We start from the raw sequence: 19,968 nt of genomic DNA, 5'->3' as shown, positions 1-19,968 counted from the left end.
GCACATCAGCATTTCATAATAATGTCTTAAAACTTTTCTTGGAAGTATCATAATGGTTTGCGTTGAATATGTAATGAATATTGGTCTAATATTTAATATTGTAAATATAAAACAGGTTTTAAGAATTCACCTTTGTTTCAAACAAAGTAATTGGTGTAAACAAAGCCTTTTGTAATTGCACATTATGGCTTGTTTTTTAAGGAAATCCACAAATTACACACATACATGTCATATACAAAACCACAAAACTTCCTTTTTCTTTGCTGATGACATTAAATTCTCCTTTAAGGAATGATCTATGCCTTTTCATTTTTTTCAATGCAAAACGAAGCATGGCACAGATGTGTATATTATAGATGTTATAAGTAAACTTCATTTGTAGTTCAAGAAATAAGACATTCTTCAGTTAAAAAGCAGTACTATTAGGTACTAGATATTCTCTTCAGGTGCAGGCATTTTGTAACATTTTGTTTTGTGTCTCTCAGAGAATTAAATGCCCAGTTAGTAATGACAAAGGAAAAATCAGTAGCTACAGAAAAAATAATCATCTCCCAGTTGGCGGCTCTGGGATTCAAGCCCACTTCTTGTTCAGTAGGATTTTTGGGTTTTGCAAGAAGATTCATAGGATGAGGAAGTAGACTTATGGTCCCCAGAAACCTCATCCCACGTGTAGCGGTCAGGGTTGGTGCACAGCACAGAAGGGCCTGCAGTTGACGGCCCATTAGAGTTGTGACTTCTTGACCTCGAGCAGAGTCTTCTGTTGGATGCCTGTGTATGTCTCTGAATCGTATATGCAGTCCATGATGCTGTCTTTATTGCTGTGGGACGGGAGGAACATGGGCTTTGCTTTAGGACAGACCTGGGCTCTTCATTCTCAGTCTTAACTGCATTGGACGAGGTACATGCTGCTGTAAATCTGGTGGGTCATTTGTAAAAATAAGGATATTGGTAACTTTCTAATGGGGTTGTAGTAACAATCAAATGAAAACATTTCAATCCTAGTGCCTGGTATAAAACTTGTCTCAGTAAATGCCCTGCTTTTTTTTTTCACACTTTCAGGCCAAACACCCTGCAAGACCCGTTAAGGTCTTAACACCCTGTTAAGACCCCTAAACAGTATTCTGTTAAATTGCACTGCAAATATAATACACTTCATTACACATGCTCTGGTTTTGTAACTGAATACAGACTGCACCTTTCATTTTCTTCAGTTACACTCTGTCAGCCTAAAACAGATGATGTAGGGAGGAATCTCCCGTATCATTCCCTCCTGAAATCTCCACTAATCAAAATTTGGAAGCTTTGCTAACTCTTCTTTTTTTGGTTTGTTGACTCATTCCTCACCTTAGTTCATCTTTAAAATGTCATCTCTCCTAGTTTTGCTTTGCATATTGGGCTGTCTTTAGAACTTTTCTTTTCACATTTATTTCCAGCCAGGCTGCTCTGTCTGTGATGGCCAGCAGTCTTCTATAGTGGAGGAAAGGACATTCCTTCTCCCTCCACATAATCCTGTAATAAACCCCAAACGAATTGTACTGTGTATAATTCAAAAGCAAAGCTATTGGCAAGTAGTCAATTGAGATGTAAGACAAGAACAAAGTCATTGCGGTATCTTTCTAAACAGTAATTTCTTGAGAGTAGCATTGGTTTCACATAGGGAGAGCCAATTATGATTATTAATAATTATTGTCTATTATCTTTACTACGTAGATTCCCACTGATAACTTCTTGGGCTCAGTTAAAACTTCTGTCTGTGACTGTTTATCTTTCTGATGGTGTATCTGTGGCAGTTTGGGGGCAGTGGAGAAGAAGGGCAATAATAGGTTAGGCTTGGGAGGGAGCATTAGTTATACTTGGACTTAAGTGGCATGTGTTGAAGAGACTGAAATGATATACATGGGATATGTTTTGCCCATAAATCTAGGGAAATAAAAATGCCTCATTACCTGATTGTGTTGGTAGAATAAACAAAAGAGAAGAAATTTATTTAAAAAAAATTTTTTTAATGTTTATTTTTGAAAGAGAGAGAGAGCGTATGTGCACACATCCATGCACATGTGCGGAGAGGGGCAGAGAGAGGGAGACACAAAATCTGTCAGCACAGAGCCTGATGCTGGGCTCTAACTCACTGAACTATGAGGTTATGACCTGAGCCAGAGCCGGAAGCTTAACCAACTGAGCCACCCCTGCACCCCCGAAAGAGAAAAAATTTAGATTGAAAATATGTGCAGAGAAAAAAAAAAAACCCTTTTCTATCTGATTACATACACTACAAATATTAACTGTCAAAACTAGTTGGATGAAGTGTAAACATTTCATTTTCTTTTTGTTATCCAGATGGCTGCATATTTTGGATTTTCTGTCGCTGCCACTGACATTAATGGGGATGAGTAAGTTTAAAAAGATGTTTCCAGAAACAGTTTTCCACTCATGTTTATGAATGCTTTGCCAAAACTAAACATTTTTTCTGTTTCTCTGTCCCTTTCTTTCTAATCTTTCTACTTAAGGAACCAATTTGAAGCAACCTTCTCATGAATATGAGAAAACCTCCATGATGTTCATAATTTCTTTCAGTAACTTTTATGATATGAAGGAATCAAGTAATTTGTATGAATTACTCATAGTTTCTTTTTTTTTTTTTAATTCTTTAATGTTTTTTATTTATTTCTGAGAGAGAGAGAAACAGCGTGAGCAGGGGAGGGTCAGAGAGAGAGGGAGACACAGAATCTGAAACAGGCTCCAGGCTCTGAGCTGGCAGTCAGCACAGAGCCCAACGTGGGGCTCGAACCCACGAACTGCGAGATCATGACCTGAGCCAAGGTCGGACGCTTAACTGACTGAGCCACCCAGGCACCCCAACTCATAGTTTCTTAAAAGAGTTGGAGGAAGATTTGAATTTGAAATGGTTTGATGCTTCAGTTTGGTTATGAGAGATGTGGAATGAGGGAAACTGAGTTTTTTATTATAGATGGAATTTGATCTTGCTTTGGTGAAAAAGATCCTGTTCTTTTAGTTACGCAGATGTGTTTATTGGAGCGCCCCTCTTCATGGATCGTGGTTCAGATGGCAAGCTCCAAGAAGTGGGCCAGGTTTCCGTGTGCCTGCAGAGAGCTTCAGGAGACTTCCAGACAACCAAGCTGAATGGGTTTGAGGTCTTTGCGAGGTTCGGCAGTGCCATAGCGCCTTTGGGAGATCTGGACCAGGATGGCTTCAATGGTAAGATCAAAGTTCAGTAATAGCAGGCTCGTAATTTTCCGTGTCTACCTGGAGAAGTCTTGTACCCCTTCTGTGGACGTTCATACGAGCAAACCTTCCTGGAAAGAAGCACTTGATTGATAGTGATTCCAGGTTAAACGACAGTTGTTCTTTTTCCTTAAAACAGACCAGGGAGTTTAAAAAAAAAAATTGATTCTCATAAGTTATTATTCATACAGCCTCAAATTAGAATTTTGGAATGGTTAATTTCTGAAGACAATTTGCATTCCCTGGCAATTTGCAGCCCAGTATAAGCTGGTGATTTTCTGTCTCTGTCCTGCTTAGCAGCAGTGCCCTCTACTGTCCATTTGGATACAAATGTAAAAAAAAAAAAAAATGTGCCAGGCACATTGTCAAGGCAGTGTTGACTCTCATTGCATCCCTCAAAGGTACGATTTACCTGTAATATTGTTAAAGTCATAACTTTAGGGGCGCCTGAGTGGCTCAGTCGGTTGGGCGTCTGACTTCGGCTCAGGTCATGATCTCACAGTTCGTGGGTTTGAGCCCCGCATCAGGCTCTGTGCTGACAGCCAGCTCAGAGCCTGGAACCTGCTTTGGATTCTGTGTCTCCTTCTCTCTCTGACCCTCCCCTGCTCACGCTATCTCTCTCTCTCTCTCTCTCTCTCTCAGAGATAAATAAAACATTAAAAAAAATTTTTTTAATAAAAAATAAAAATATAAAGTCATAAATTTGTTGTGGCTATCTGAGAAGTTCTGAAGGAGGTCATAACTCCCTTCTTGGGGGCAAGTGAAAAAATATAAGCTCATTGTTTTAGAATAGTCCCATTTAATAATTTATTTTTTAGAGTTTATTTATATATAAAGAGAATATGTGCACACGTGCGCATGTGTGCGAATGGGACAAGGAAGAAGGGGAGGGAGAGAGAATCCCAAGCAGGCTCCATGCTGTCAGGTCTGAGCCCGACACAGGGTTCTATCTCACAGACTGATATCATGGCCTGAGCTAAAATCAAGAATTGGAAACTTAACCAACTGAGCCACCCAGATGCTCCAATATCTGTAGATACCTTTAAAAATCAAAGTGGATTTTAATTTAGAGTAAAATATAGATTATAAATTATCAAGATTTTTTTAAAAAACAAGTACTATTATAGAATAGAGTTGAACTGTTGGTTTTTTTGAATAAGTCATATATAGGGATATGCCCCTTATAATTTAAAGGTATAAATTAAAGAGAAAACTTCAAAAATATGGTTGAATTTTATATCTTCCAAGTAGTGGTGGAAAAGGAAAACATTTTTTAGGCTTCAGGACTACTTGACTCCTGCCTCATGCGTAGTTTTGTGTCCTGCACTGGGAGTGTCATTTCTAAGATTAACCCTAGATGTTTTCAGTGTTAGTGAGAACCATTCACAGAGACATCTTCCTAAAATAGAGTCCTAAAGATTTTTACTACCAAGAGAACTTAAGTCAAATGGAACTCTGGTATAAAGTTTAAACTAGAACTTGAAAAGAATACTGTAGAACAGATCAAGCTATTACTTACTGATAACAAAACTACCTAGAAAACACAGGGTCAGATTTGAGGTTGTCCCTTGCTATAACAGGGCCGCCATCTCTGGGTTTTTGGGGAGATCCTGGACATGTTTGCTGGCACCTTGTCTTAAGGGCATTCCAGCCACTTTAGAGGAAGTTTCCTCAATATTATGATCTGGCCAACATCTCACTCCGTTTTCTATATTTTTATCAAACTGCGTTACCTGTGAATTCAGTAATTATAAGCAACAGATAAAAAATACTAAAGTTGTACAGAGATTTTATAAACAGATTTTACTACTAGAAGTGGATACCATAGAGGATGATTTTGTTCTCCCCAGGTTTTTCCTGTACTCTTATTGCCCCAAATAGTAGCTTGTAAAATGATGGTATCTTGAGTAGAAAATGATCTGATCTGTATTTATGTAACTATTTATATATACTTATAGTTTATATGTATTTATATTTATAGCTACATATAAAATATGTATATACTTTATATATACTTATATTTTATATAAGTATATAGATACATATATAAGATATAGATACATATAAAATATATATGTATCTTCTTTTATACATTATAACCTGGATCTTTTCTTTGTTCAAGCCTGATGACATTAACCCTTTGTTAAGCTCTTCATTCCGTATTCCTCCATTTCTACCTACACCCACTAGGAAAACCTAGTGGTATCATCAGGAGGGTACTGAAAACAAAACAGTGAAGTTATGTTTTGAATATGCTATGTATAAAGTGCAGTTTTTGTCAATACCCTGCCAGAAAGAGGGGGAAAAAACACAGAAAAAAAGCAACTAAAATGATTAAAGAAGAAATGAGTTGTGTGAAAAAGTAAGCCTTTCCAGACTGGACAGATGCCAGCCAAGAAGGAGAGAAGATAGATGATCAGAATATATAAAATAATGAGAAATTTAGAAAAGTTCAAGATAATTTTTATTAAGTGGTTTTTCAACACTAGAATTGTCTTCTGTTGGGAAATTATATTTTGATAAATATAGATATTTTTAATTTTTTAAATGTTTATTCATTTTTGAGAGACAGAGTGTGAGTGGGGGAGGGGCAGAGAGAGAGGGAGACAAAGAATCCAAAGCAGGCTCCAGGCTCTGAGCTGTCAGCACAGAGCCCGACGCAGGGCTAGAACTCATGGACTGTGAGATCATGACCTTAGCCGAAGTTAGACGCTCAACTGACTGAGCCACCCGGGTACCTTGATAAATACATTCTTAAGGCATATGTCAATTTAGAAGTTATGTCTACCTTTGAAACTTAAGAAAGATAAAAGAAGAACTCTCACATAATTTAAGTACTACTTTTCTTTTTAAAGAATAACAAATTCTTAGTTGGTTCTTACTGCACGCCATGCCCTATTCCAAGTGCTAAAAATGACAGGATAAATTAGAGCCCATCCATGTCCTTAAGGTTTTAGCACCAATACGGGCAACTTTTATGTAATCGTGTAAACATTAGAATGCAATATCACTGTGTTTGAGAAGCCACTGGGCATAATGCTCTTACAGAAAAGACAAGTGATCAAGGTGTCTTTTGCGTCTCTCAGGGGATGCGGCATCGAGGAGGCTCAAAGCGGTTCATGTATGGAAAGGTATAATTGAGGCAGTTTGTAATGACTGGCATATAGTGACTGGCACATAGTGGCTGGCACAGGCAAGATGGATACATCCATGCTTTTGTGAAGCCTGTGTTCCGTGGAAAAGCCACAAAGTAAACTCACGACTGGGCAAATTCAGGCAGTGATAAGGGCAGGTTAATGTGACAGTGCCTAGACAGTGAAAGTGAGAGGAGACGAGTGCGAGACTTCGTTGTCAGGGAAACAAACCTCTCTGAGAAGACGACATTTGATCTATAATTTGGATAAACATAAGGAACAAAGCTTGAAAAGCCCTGGAGCAAGAGCTGTTAAGGCGGAGGGAGCAGCAAGTGTACATCCGAAGATGGGAACTAGCTTGGCGTGTTTAAGGAACAGAGGAAAAGGCCAGGATTGATAGGAAGGGCGAGTGAGAGCTAGAACTGGGGGGTGGGGGAGGGTGGGAGCGCTGGCGGAATGAATAGGCAAATCAGGCAGTGTTTAAATGCTTTGGGAAATAAAGGATTTTAAGAAGGAAGGTGACATGATATTAACCTTTGGCCATTTTGAGGAGAGTGGATTTTAGGGGCAAGAACAGGAGTGGGGACTACTTAGGCTGTTTTGGAGGTCCAGGGAAAGGGTGAGAATGGTTTGTCTAGGATGGTACCAGCAGAGACCGGGAAGTGAATGTATTTATAATGTATTTCAGAGTTTCAAAACTCTGACCATTTTTTAAAAAGAATTTCAAACTTCTTATTTGTTTGTGTTATATTAATATAAGTTGAGCAAGATATGAGATGAAGTCCTAACTTTCAAATTTCTGAGCCAGGTATCTGTTTTAAAAAAAACAAGAACCATGCCAACCTAAATTAGAATTTTGAGATCTGGAATGAACCTTAGAGGAATCTTTCGACATGTCCCCCACCCTTCCATTTTAAGGATAAAGTATTTTGAGGTCCAAAAAGGTTAAGTGTTCTGTTCAAGGTCAGACCCAGAATATCTGGCTCCAGATTAACAGAATATCTGTTAATGTCATTTTGACAATTTTGCTTGAGTCTCCTTGAATTAGATCGTTGATTTTGAATATTCATTCTACTAAACTTTGAATCAGTATTCATTGTGGTAAGTGGGTTATATGAATACAGGTTTTCCCCCCACTATCTGAAATTAGAGCCTTCCTGTGAAAACTTGCATTTTCTTCTGCACTTCCTTCTGCTAAAGAAGTGGTGTTCAGGCAAAGAAGCGATTATCATTAATGTATAGTGGAAAATTTTTCCAGACCTCCCAAATTTCCCAGACCCAAAATATAACCACTCTCAGGCTTTTGTAATACCTTAGGACACATCTTGCTAATGGACACACAAAATAAGTTGAGATAAAGCATAGGTGCTCACAGGCACTGTTCAGCACTGTGGCAGCTTGATNCAGTTCTTAGAACTGTTCATTGCAAAACAAACGCTGAATGCTTTGCTTTTCTTTGTAAAAGTGAATCCTCTTCAGATTTCTTTAAGTTAGCAAAAACAGGTACTAATGTAGGTCTTCCCTAAAAGCAAAGTGCTGTAACCGGAACTTTTGAAAAGCAGAAGATAGCTGCATTAAGATCTTTGTCATATAAATAATAAGTACTAAGATTTTCTTCTCTCAACCCTTGCCCTCCTCCTCCCCCTTCTCCTTCTTATTTCTCTCCAAACTCCCCCCTCCCTTCCTTTCTCCCCACAGATATTGCAATTGCTGCTCCCTATGGGGGTGAAGATAAAAAAGGAATTGTTTATATTTTCAATGGAAGATTAACAGGCTTGAATGCAGTACCATCTCAAATCCTTGAAGGGAAATGGGCTGCTCGGAGCATGCCACCAAGCTTTGGCTATTCAATGAAAGGAGCCACGGATATAGACAGAAATGGATATCCAGGTGCTTTCCTAGAAATACATTGAATTTAAGTGTTTCAGTCGTAATAGCAAATAGTTTTAGTTACTGCTCTCTCGATTTATAAGTCATTTCAATTCAATTCTTAACATATTGTTCATACCGCTGCTATACTTTAAGGCACTGTTCTCATCCCTGAAAGGGATCTGAAGCAAAGACAGCTGTATTTCCTGGGAGCTTCCGATATAAAGATATACTCTGAGTTTCTTTCTTTGTTGTCCTGAAGTCTGTAATGAAATGTCAGATAAAACATTGAATGTTCATTCTATTATTTTAAATGTCTCCTGCTTTTTTTTTTTAATGGTCTAACATTTTTATGGACTTGACTAATCATTGTGATTGTCAAAAATAGATTATCTCATTTAATTCTCCCAGTAACACAGGTGAAACATATAGGCTAGCCTAAGTTGCTATTATACCATTTTTATGGATGAGAAAAGACTGAGGAAGGTAATTTGCCTGAGGTTGCCTGTTGGTTTGAACCAGGACAGGAGCGGAGGCCTTTTTCTAGCAGTTATATACTTTGGAGTATTATAATGGATCTGGTCATAATGGGTCCATTCTTGAAATGAAATATAATGCAGAAGATTTAGTTTACCTTTATTATCGAAACAGTTTATATGAGCCCAATATACAAGTATGTTAAAGTGCTTTTGGAAATAGGACAAGAATTTGATTCTTGTTTGTTACTGTTATTTCAGGAGAGTTTTTGGTTATAAATGCAATATATTTGTTATAGAACTTTTAGAAAATACAGCAAAGCATATCCTTCAGTATCATTTTCCCAATGCATTCATACACAGTTCTTTAACAAAATAGAGTTATACTTTAGGCACTGTTAATAGCATATGTTTTTATTTATTCAGAGTATCAGAAACGTTTCCCCATATTATTAATTATTCTTCTAAACATGAAATATATGTTTCCCATTCTATCAAATGTCTCTATCAGGTCTTATATACAAGGATATAAATACCCAAAAATAAACTAACATAATTCTGGTGCATACCTCTGTTTATTTAGGACAAAATTCTAGAATTGCTATGTCAAAGATACGGCACTTTTTAAAAAGTCTGTTGATACATATTGTCAAATTATAATCCCTTTCTCTCAAAAAGAAGGTTTTGCAGCTTTTTTTAAGCACTCACCAGAGTAAGCAATCATTTCCCCACAGTGGTGCCTATGGTGAGGGTCCTCTGTTGTTTTTGTAAAAATAACATTAAACTTTATGATAGGTGGAAATGTTACTTTGTCCTACTTTATAGTTTTTGATTATCAGGGAGGGTAAGCATTTTTGTTTATTTGTGTATATGTTTTTGTGAATTCTCTTTTTACTTTTTTTGATGCTTCTATTGGAATGTTGTTTTGCTTTCTTTTTTTTTTCTTATGATAGTGCCTGAACTATTGTAGATGGTAACCCATTAACACACATACACACACACACCTATTTCTCAGTTTGTTGTATTTGCCTTTTGGGCATAAAGAAGTTCTTAATTTTTATGTAATCCAGTCTACCTGTCTTTATGGTTCCTTATGTACTTTTCTGCTTACAAAGGGTTTTCTCAGATTTACCTTAGGTATATTGTGAAATATGAGCTCTTATTTTATATTTTCTTAATCACGAACCCATTGTCCCAGCTGTGTAAAAAAATTAATGCATTCTATTCTCATTAATTTGAATGCTATCTACTGTCCTTTTAAGTATTCTATGTATATGTAATGTGCTTTTTGTTTTGTTTTTGTAACAAATTGAGAAAAAATTATAATGAAACTTAAACTTATAATGAAATTGTAAAATCCACAAGAACTCATAAAACTTTTTCCTATGAGGGGTATATGCATTTGGGTGGTATACACTTCCTTATTGTTGCTAATTTTTATAAAGTGTACGGTAAAAAGATTCTCATCTACCTGGAAGAAAGATTAGTTTTATGCTGAGTGCCATTTGATACCTTATTTAGAGTTTTCATGTTTTTGCCTTTTAGATACTATCTTACAACCACTTAATGAATAATTTTGAGACTATGTCTAAATATTACATGCACTGAAAGTTTTATAGAATGGTATATGAATTAAAAAACCATTATTATTATTGTTATTTACATGTTTTTCTACTCTCTTTTAAGACTTAATTGTAGGAGCTTTTGGTGTAGATAGAGCTGTATTATACAGGTGAGCACATTTCCATATCCTGTAATATAGGAACATTCTGAACTGTTTGAAAGTTTTATAGTGAAATACCAGTGCTTGAATTTCAATTTCATTTTCTTGAAGTAATGATAAAAATTTGTTCTTTCTAGTTAAGCCTTGGTTCAGTCAGTCAGTATTTATACAAGGAAATCCCAAAGCAGAAGAAGGTATAGATGTTTTATTTAGAAACACATTCAGAATTTTCCCTCTTCGTTCTTTAAATTATGTTCAAAGGTGTTCTTCTGTGTTTTAAATCTCTGTTTAAAATTTATATGAGTTTACATTTTCCTCTAAGAGGCAAGAAGGTAACTTGATGTTTATGCCACAGCATTCTGTGACCACAAGAGCAGTATGTAATGGCTTCCCAAATCAGTATTTTTATTAGAGCAATATATATAAATCCACATAACCTTGTGTTTCTCAGCTTCATCTATATTCTCGGTTATTCTCTGTATTTAATCAATTCCTCATGCTTTAGACTATCATCTGGCATCCCACGTAGATTAAGGTGTTTACACTTTCGTGGGCTATGTTTATACATGCCAGAATAAGTAACGTTAGTTCTGTGTAATGGAATTTATGTTGGGTCAACTTGATCGTGGCTCTTGAGGCCACGTGTGTCCATACAGATGCCAGAATCTATCTTGATTAACTAGGCACACTGACCTGAGCCTAGTATATTTTTATACAGGTTTAAACCTGTGCACTGAACTTTGGAAAACTATTTATTTTAATTTATTACTTCATTTTTTCAAATTGCTATTAAAAGGTAATACATATAATAAAATGCATGTAGTTAAAAACTCAAGCAGTACAGAATGGGCATAAACGAAAATAACATACTTCCTTTCACACCAGTTACTAGCTTATGAATATACCCTACCAGAATTATTTTGTGCATTAAAAAATTATGTGTGTGTGTTTGTGTATGCATCCTTTGTACATGGTGGGGGGTTTTTCCTGTCATATAAAAATTACATTGGATACGTCTTAGAGATCATTTCATATCCACACAGATGGATTTATGTTACTCCTTTCCCCTGCTGTACTGCATTGCATTAGGGAGATACCCACAACTTGCTTAACCATTCTGCTTTAGTGGACTGCGTTGAGATAGGCTGGCCACTTTTCCCGCTTTGCCTGAAACTGAGGGATTGACCAGGACGTGGGACTTTCAGTGCTAAAGTCAGGACAGTCTTCAGCAAACAGGGACAGTTTGTCATTCTGTGTTTAGGTTGTTTTTATTCTTTTTGCTGTTACAGCCAATGCTTTAGAAAACATTGTACTTAAATATGCAGGGAATGTAAACCTAAAATGCTTAGATCAATCTAATATTTTAAATAACTTTTTGCTTTCTTTTCTCTTTCTTTCTTTCTTTCTTTTTTTTTAACCAGGGCCAGACCAGTTATCACTGTAAATGCTGGCCTTGAAGTGTACCCTAGCATTTTAAATCAAGACAATAAAACCTGCCCACTGCCTGGAACAGATCTCAAAGTTTCCTGGTAAGGGCATTAGTTTAATAATAGTTATTATTGTGATTTTTGGTGCAGTCATTATGAAAATAATTGAAAATGAAGGGGGGGACTGAAATATTGCACAACAGTTTCTATGAGTATTACTCTCTTTTCATAGTTTGGATTATAGAAATATTATTCCAGAGTAAATATGTAGAAGGCTCTAGAAATATGCTACAAACTACTATAAACTTCATTAAAAAAAAATGATGCATGCTCAATGAATATATTCAAAAAGAAGAAAAAGCTAATAAAATCTCAGAACTCATTTATATTTACTTCTAAACAGATCCATGAACATTTTTATTTTTAAAGGATATGATCTTTTCCAGATTTAATATCTGTAAGTAGCTGTATGAAAAGTATTGTACATACATTAAATCTCTATTATAAGTAATACATGACCAGTATAATATACTTGTTCTTCTACTTGTTCCTTACTAGTTCCTAAAGAAAAATGTAATTTTTTGTAAGTTTAATATCTGAATTCTTTTCTACTCCAGTGTTTCTCAAGTCTCCATTATTTGGATGCTATTTTCTGCTAATCTATGCTTTTTGTTATACNTATTATTAGCAATTTTACAGGAGCATGCAGGGTGAGTAAAGGGAAGACTGTAAAACTTAAAGCTAAAATCTTGAAAACAACTTCAGTGCCAATCAATATAAGTTAAAATGATTCATGTTAAATAAATTGATTCATGTTTTACTTAAAAATATTTTAAAATAGGATGGAGAAATCCCAGTACCTTTCTCATACATGTCAAAATAAATATAAAATTAAGAAAAATCTTGACCTCTATACTAGTAAAATCACCACAAATACCCCACTTTGGGGAACACTGTTCTTCTTTTTTAAAAAATGTTTTTTAATCTTTATTTTTGAGAGAGAGAGAGCACGCGATAGAGCATGAGCAGGGGAGGCACAGAGAGAGGGGCAGAATCCAAAGCAGGTTCCAGGCTCTGAGCTGTCAACACAGAGTCTGGTGCGGGGCTCGAACTCATGGACCACAAGTTCACGACTGAGCCAAAGTCGGACGCCCAACCAGTTGAGCCACCCAGGTGCCCCAACACTGTTCTTTAAGTTCCTTGGTTACACAGAAAAATCAAAGAACTTTCACAAATGCAGTGAGGAATGATAGGAAGCTGGGAAAATTTTAATTCCAAGAAGCTAATGAAAAAATAATTTTCCCGATTTTGTTTTTGAATTATTATAGTTATTAGAAAACATTTTTCAAAATTTCATTTCTTTCATTGGATTGCACTAAAAATTTAGTAACATTTTGTTTAACTTCTATTGATTGGCACTGAAGTTGTTTTCAAGATTTTAGCTTTAAGTTTTACAGTCTTCCCTTTACTCACCCTGCATGCTCCTGTAAAATTGCTAATAATATATTTTAAATTCTGCTAATAATTAAAAGACTTTGAATATACTAATCAGAGCAGTAGCTTTTGTATCTTAGTTATGGCCCATAGTATGAAATACATTTTGTATCATAATCCAGTAAACACATGTATGTAATTAAAACAAAAGTTCCATGAAATCTTACCTGTCAGTCAGTTTTATTTATTTTATTTTTTTTAAGATATTGGTTGACACAACCCATTAACCTGATTTCATGACCCATTAAGAAATCATGAACAACATTGTTCTAGAGGAGCTTTCTAATTAAAGGAAACTTGGTGGGGCTTTTTAGTATGTGAGATACTATTTTAGGTTTGGCCTATCATTTCTCTCCTTGAGAGTTATCAACAGCTTCTATTAAGAGGAAGTTCGGAGATTTTTTTTTAATCAAGATACCATGAAAGGAAAGGTGTTTAAATTACTGAAAGATGAGTTAGAATATTCTGTGTATCCGGTGTTTTCATGTTTCAAGAATATTATTAAGACACAAAGAAAGATATAAAAAGCTTCACTATGTAAACTGTGTATTAGAAATATGAGATTTTGGGGGTGATAGTCAACAATATGTCTAAGCGGGATTAAAGGATTTGTACATATTTTTATTTTTCTACAGTTTTAATGTCAAATTCTGCTTAAAGGCAGATGGCAAAGGAGCACTTCCCACGAAACTTAGTAAGTGTTCTATGGAAAAATTACACAATGATTTCTCACATATAGCACTTAAAAATGTTTTAGGATACTTGAATAGTTATTCAAATAATTGTTATCATTGTTCTTTGTTTGACTATGTATGCTTAAAGACACTTAACGTTGCAACAGAATTACCTTGTTGACTCTTAATTCAGGTATAAATACATATTTATTTGTTGACATTGTGAACAGAATAGCCCACTGAATGGTAAAGATGGGCTTCAGAAAGTTAAACACTTACCAAGGAGAGATAAATGAACTCTAGGGGAAATAGGTATCATTGTTTATAAATAGATGATCTACTGAAAAGTTCATGTTTTATGTCTCGGAGAAGCCCCCAGCAATCTAAGCTGCAAGAACGCCTTAGATATAGTGGAAGAAGGAGAAGAGGTTTGGGCCATTCAATTTAACCCACACGTCAAACTCCTAACTTTACTCTTCCTGTCCAAACGATGGTTTATGTGGTCCAGAGAACAAGGCAAGAGAGCTAAGTCATTGTAGCCAAGATTTGTCGTTAAGTTAGTGACAAGTGCTGAGGAGCCATAGTCAAGCAGAGGAAGAGGACTGGGTCTGCTGGTTGTGTGTGTGCGGAAGTTCACATAGAGTAGCAAGGTGGGGATCCTTGGAAGATGGCTTTTCAGTAAAGACCTGAAGGGAATGTCTGGAGGGGTATTTTGCACAGAGGAAATGGCAACTTCAAGAGGCCTGAGGCAGGAGCATGGTTAGTGTGTTCGAGAGAGACAAGGAGAACAGTGTGGGTGGGTGGAACAAAATTGAAAGCAAAATCACCCTGCGTTTTCACCCAAATTTGACATGAAGTTCAACATTTAGAGAAACTTAGAAGCTTGGTTTTAACATTGAAGAAACCACGTAAAGAAGAACTGAATCTTAAAAGGAAGTCACCCTGACACCATGCTTCAGACTATTGGTTGCATGTTTGCTTTAATAGAATTCTTGATCTAGTCAACTATATTAGGTCACCTGCTTCGCGAGGGACATACTTACCTGACATTCTGATAGTAGCTTCATTAAAAGTAGTAGTTGCAGGTGATGCAAACTGTTTATTCATCATAGCATTTAATAGATTGAAAAGGGTGCATATTAGTAAATATTAATTTACAATAGTAAATTGCTGCTACTTGTGTTAATGGTAGGAGTCTTAATTCACATATTTTGTGCTTTGAACTTCTGCCTCTCAGCCTAAATTAAAAGAACATGTTCTCCCTTGCATCTGATAGTTATTTTACTACTCTCATTATCTATTGTATGAATTAATATGTGGCTTTACTTTGGGGATAGTTGGATTAATTATTAAATATTCAGAATTAATATGTTGTAGTCTTACTACAGTGTATAGACATTTTTAGTGAATAACAAGGAAATTACTTCTTAAGGAATAAATCTCTCTGTTCACATGAAAACTCTAGGTATGTAGGACAGATAAGTGTCCATAAAGATTATATTAGTTATAAATTCTTTGGTTTGTATAGATTTCCAGGTGGAGCTTCTTTTGGATAAACTCAAGCAAAAAGGAGCGATTCGACGCGCACTATTTCTCCATAACCGGTCTCCAGGTCACTCCAAGAACATGACTATTTCAAGGGGGGGACAGATGCAGTGTGAGGAACTAATAGCATACCTGCGGGTAAGAGACACTTTCCTCCTTCATTATCTTTTACTTTTCACTATTTTTTTTTCTTTTCATTTAAACAGTTTTCACTTTGTATGAATTTTTTTGGTATTAAATCAAAAGGAAAACACAGAAGAATACACTTGAGGAAGTTTAACTTTTTCATGTATCAAACGTAATGGATTTTTACTCCTGGCAAAATGGATATTCCAACTGGCCTTTCTACGACATTGCTACTGAATAAATTATAACAAACGTATTTCTTAAATATTGCTAGGCTCTCAAAACATAAAAGAAATCTCCAGTGTTCCAAAAATAAGAAACCAGATAAAAACTACACTGGCAAAATTTGACTAATGAGTTGTGTGCAAATATGTGAGCCAGAGTGTCTGGGGAAGGATGAACAGTAATTGCGGACCCCACTGGCACAGGAATTTAGACTCATCTGGGGTCTTTTGCAAGCCAGGGGTCTGACTTGAGCCTTCTACTTGCCATTACATAGAAGAATATATATATACACATGCATATATATGCAAAAACAAAAATCCCGAAGCAATCCAAATAGCCTTTGATACGAGAATGGATAAGTATATTATGGGTTTATTATTATATGATGAAATATTACTTAACAGTAAAAATTAACCTCAGCTACTTGCCACAGCATGGATAAACCATAACAAGAATGTTGACTAGAAAGCAAATCACAGAAAAATGCATATGACCTCTCTTTTAAATAAACAAGAGAAAGCAAAGAGAAAAACATCTTGTTTAAGGACATATATACTGTCTAGTAAACTACTGAAAACAGAGAATGGTGTACTTAAAATTTAGAAAGGTGGTTACCTCTGGGAAGAAAGGTCAAGGGAAGAAATGAGAAGGGAATATATGGGTAGCTTAAAAATTATTAGTAATGTTTGGGGCACCCTGGTGGCCCAATTGGTTAGTGTCCACTTCAGCTTTGGCTCAAGTAATGATCTCCTAGTTTATGGGTTCGATCCCTGTGTTGGCTCTGCACTGGCTGTGTGGAGCCTGCCTGGGGTTCTCTCTCTCCTTCTTTCTTGGCCTCTCTCTCTCTCAAAATAATTAAATATACTTAGAAAAATTATTAGTAATCTTCTAATTCTATTGGCAGTGGAGTGCCTGTTTTATTAATATGCCCTTGTATATTTTTGTATGAATCAAGTATTATAAACAAAAATTGATTAAGTGTCCTTGCTGAATAACTAATCTTTTTGGACACTCTCTTCTTACTCTTACATAATTGTAGTTTTTCAGAGTTTTGGTAGAATTGGATCAAGGTTGAACATGTTTGCCTTTGTACTGTGCACTTACAGATTTCTCCAGATAGTTTGATGTCATAGACTGACGTTATCATTGATTAGAAGCTTTTCTGTTTCCAGGATGAATCTGAATTTAGAGACAAACTCACTCCAATTACTGTTTTTATGGAATATCGATTGGATTACAGAACGGCTGCTGATGTGACAGGCTTGCAACCTATCCTTAACCAGTTCACTCCTGCCAACATTAGTCGACAGGTACTGTACGATCTCCACTTAACACTAATTTTGTAATTTAATTTTTTAAAGTCTTACAATTCCTATTTTTAAATATCATAAGGGATTGGTTTTAAAAGTTGAGTTTCTAGTCAAAGAAGCTAGAGGGGAAGGTATCTGAAGGTCAGAGATATGTGAAGCCATTCAGAACTTAGTTATATGCAGAGGAAGACAGGGTCATGTTCATAAAACAGTAAAATAGTTCAAGGACAACAAAGTGCTGATGTATTTACATACTATTTTGCTAATAAGTAAGTTTTATATCTATGTTTTCTGTGGTTTACATTTTAATTGTAAAACAAATAGCATATGTATACACATAGTATATGTAGTATGGAAGTCATTCTTTTCATAAAATCAAATCAAACATTTCATAAGGACTATATTATATAATATTTTAATATATATTATATATAATGTTTAAGAAAGTCCAATGTAAAACCCATGTATTCAGATATTGCATTTCCTATTTCTTCTGCTTTTTTATTACGTGTTCATACTATGAGATTAATAGTTCTCCTCCCACGGAATGCTTTACCCTAAATTTAGGTTATTTCTTCTTTGTCTAAGTTACGAAGATCTCATACTTTTTTTTTAATTTGTAATCTGAAAAGACTATGTAAGGCAACATAAAGCGAATTAAAGTGTATTTAAAGTTTTTTGTTATTTTTGTATTTTAACAATTTATATTTTTTACTTTATACATGAACAATCATTTTATCATATACAATATATATGTATATACTTTCTACCACCAGCAATATGGAACTTGAAAATGTAGTTCTTTATTAGTTCATATTCTTTATACTTATTTTTAATGGATATGTAGTATTTTGTTGATTAACAATTTAATAATGAACATCTGAGCCTTTTAGGGTCTGTCATTCAGTTTTTATACTTTCTGAAAAAGTTGTGACTTAACCTTTTATATTATGTGTTTTGATATAGGAGTTATGATTATTTTCTCTTTATAATTGTAGAATTGTTTGGAAATCCTTGATTAGTATTAACATTACTTTTGAGTAGCTTACTGAGATCGCCAGTGTCTTTAATACCAATTCAGTTTTACAGTTACCTAATTAAGTAGGGTAACTTTTGAAACCCATTGGAGAGAAATAATAACTTTAGTAATAATATTTAGCTTTACTTTCTCCTCTTCCTGCTCTACTTCATTATTTGAATTGTTTCCTTTGTGCCCTACATTTGTTTCAACAGTGCATGTGTACACAAGAGAGACGTGGTCTCTTCTGGGTGCTTAGCTTTATTATGTAATCTTGTTTCTATGTTAATTATCCACCCTTAGTTCCCAATGTTTACTTCTTTCTAACATGGGCCCTTCATTCACTGGTCATATTACAAACTTTTTTTTACCACACTATATCCATAGAGTACTGCAGTTCCATACAAAGATTAACAGGAGCCACATTTGTGGTTTTAAATTTGCTAGTTAGCAACATTTCTTAAGGTAGAAAACAGGTGAAATTAAACTTAATAATGTAAAGTTTGCTAGGACTGCCATGGGTGGCTTGTTTTAAACAATAGAAACTTATTTTCTGGCGGTTCTTAAGACTTAAAGTCTGAGATTAAGGTGTCTGGCAGGGTTGGTTTCTTCTGAGGCCTCTCTCATTGGTTTATAGATGGTTATCTTCTTTTATCTTCACACTGTCTTCCCTCTGCCTGTGTCTGTGTCCCAATCTGATCCACCCTAATGGGGTCATTTTAACTTAATTACCTCTTTAAATACCATATCTCCAAGGTAAAGTCACATTCAGGACTTCAGCATATGAATTTTGGGGAGACACAAATCAGCCCATAACAATATCCAAGTTATTATCATTCCAGGACATAATCCATTTAAAAATTATGAGTGAAATGTTTTACATTCTATTTTTTGCTGTCTTCAAAATCCAGGATGTGTTATATGATTACAGAACATCTCAATTCAGATGCTAAAGCTTCATCAGAAATATTTTTTTTGTGTGTTTGGAATTCATATAGTTTATAGTTGAATAAGTAGATTCACATACCCAAGTCATTTTAACATATTAACAGTTTTCCAGTAACAGAATCAAGCATTAGTTTTTAAATTTAAATTAATTAAAATTGAATAAAATTTGAAAATCAATTTCTCAGTCACCCTGGACACCTTTCAAGGGCTCAGAAGCCACATGTGGCTCACTAGTGGCTATTGTCTTGAACCTGGCAGTTGTTGAGTTTCCCTTTCTGTAGCCTAATCCTTTGCAGTTAAGAGATTTGAGTGCTTGCTGCCAGAGGAGTGGCTTTTTTCCCCCTGCCCTCCATTTATTTGTTCAAATATAGATTAACTTCTTACTCTGTGCAAGATGGTAAATATAGAAAGATTTGGTTTTCTATGAATGGAACATTGCTATGTGCTTTTCCATTTCTGAAACTTCTTTTTTCTTTTTTAAAAAATGTTTTATTTATTTCTGAGAGAGAGAGAGAGAGAGAGAGACAGTGTGAGCAGGGAAGGGTCAGAGAGAGAGGGAGACACAGAATCTGAAGCAGACTCCAGACTCTGAGCTGGCAGCACAGAGCCCAGTGCGGGGCTCGAACCCACGAACCATGAGATCATGACCTGAGCTGAAGTCCAACGCTTAACTGACTGAGCCACCCAGGTGCCCTGAAATTTGTTTTTCCTAATAGCATACTAAAATACTGTGATTACACCAATGCCAGCTGAATC

The 19,968-nt window shown here is 35.5% G+C and overlaps 1 protein-coding gene across 1 annotated transcript in view; it reads left to right on the top strand.

Annotated features, from left to right (window-relative positions):
• The window catches only part of ITGAV (integrin subunit alpha V), a 93,762-nt gene that overhangs the window by 54,211 nt on the left and 19,583 nt on the right, over positions 1–19,968 (top strand). Inside the window, 8 exon segments of the mRNA XM_077780265.1 lie at positions 2,338–2,390; positions 3,014–3,216; positions 8,076–8,267; positions 10,409–10,454; positions 11,867–11,974; positions 14,002–14,060; positions 15,569–15,723; positions 17,109–17,246. Of these exon segments, the coding sequence (XP_077636391.1) occupies positions 2,338–2,390; positions 3,014–3,216; positions 8,076–8,267; positions 10,409–10,454; positions 11,867–11,974; positions 14,002–14,060; positions 15,569–15,723; positions 17,109–17,246 (954 nt within the window).

This window comes from Crocuta crocuta, unplaced genomic scaffold (assembly GCF_008692635.1).
Source record: "Crocuta crocuta isolate KB4526 unplaced genomic scaffold, BGI_CrCroc_1.0 scaffold38, whole genome shotgun sequence".
Taxonomy (NCBI): Eukaryota; Metazoa; Chordata; class Mammalia; order Carnivora; family Hyaenidae; genus Crocuta; species Crocuta crocuta.
Note: the sequence above shows the minus strand (reverse complement) of the source record. Positions and strands in the feature narration are given on the sequence as shown.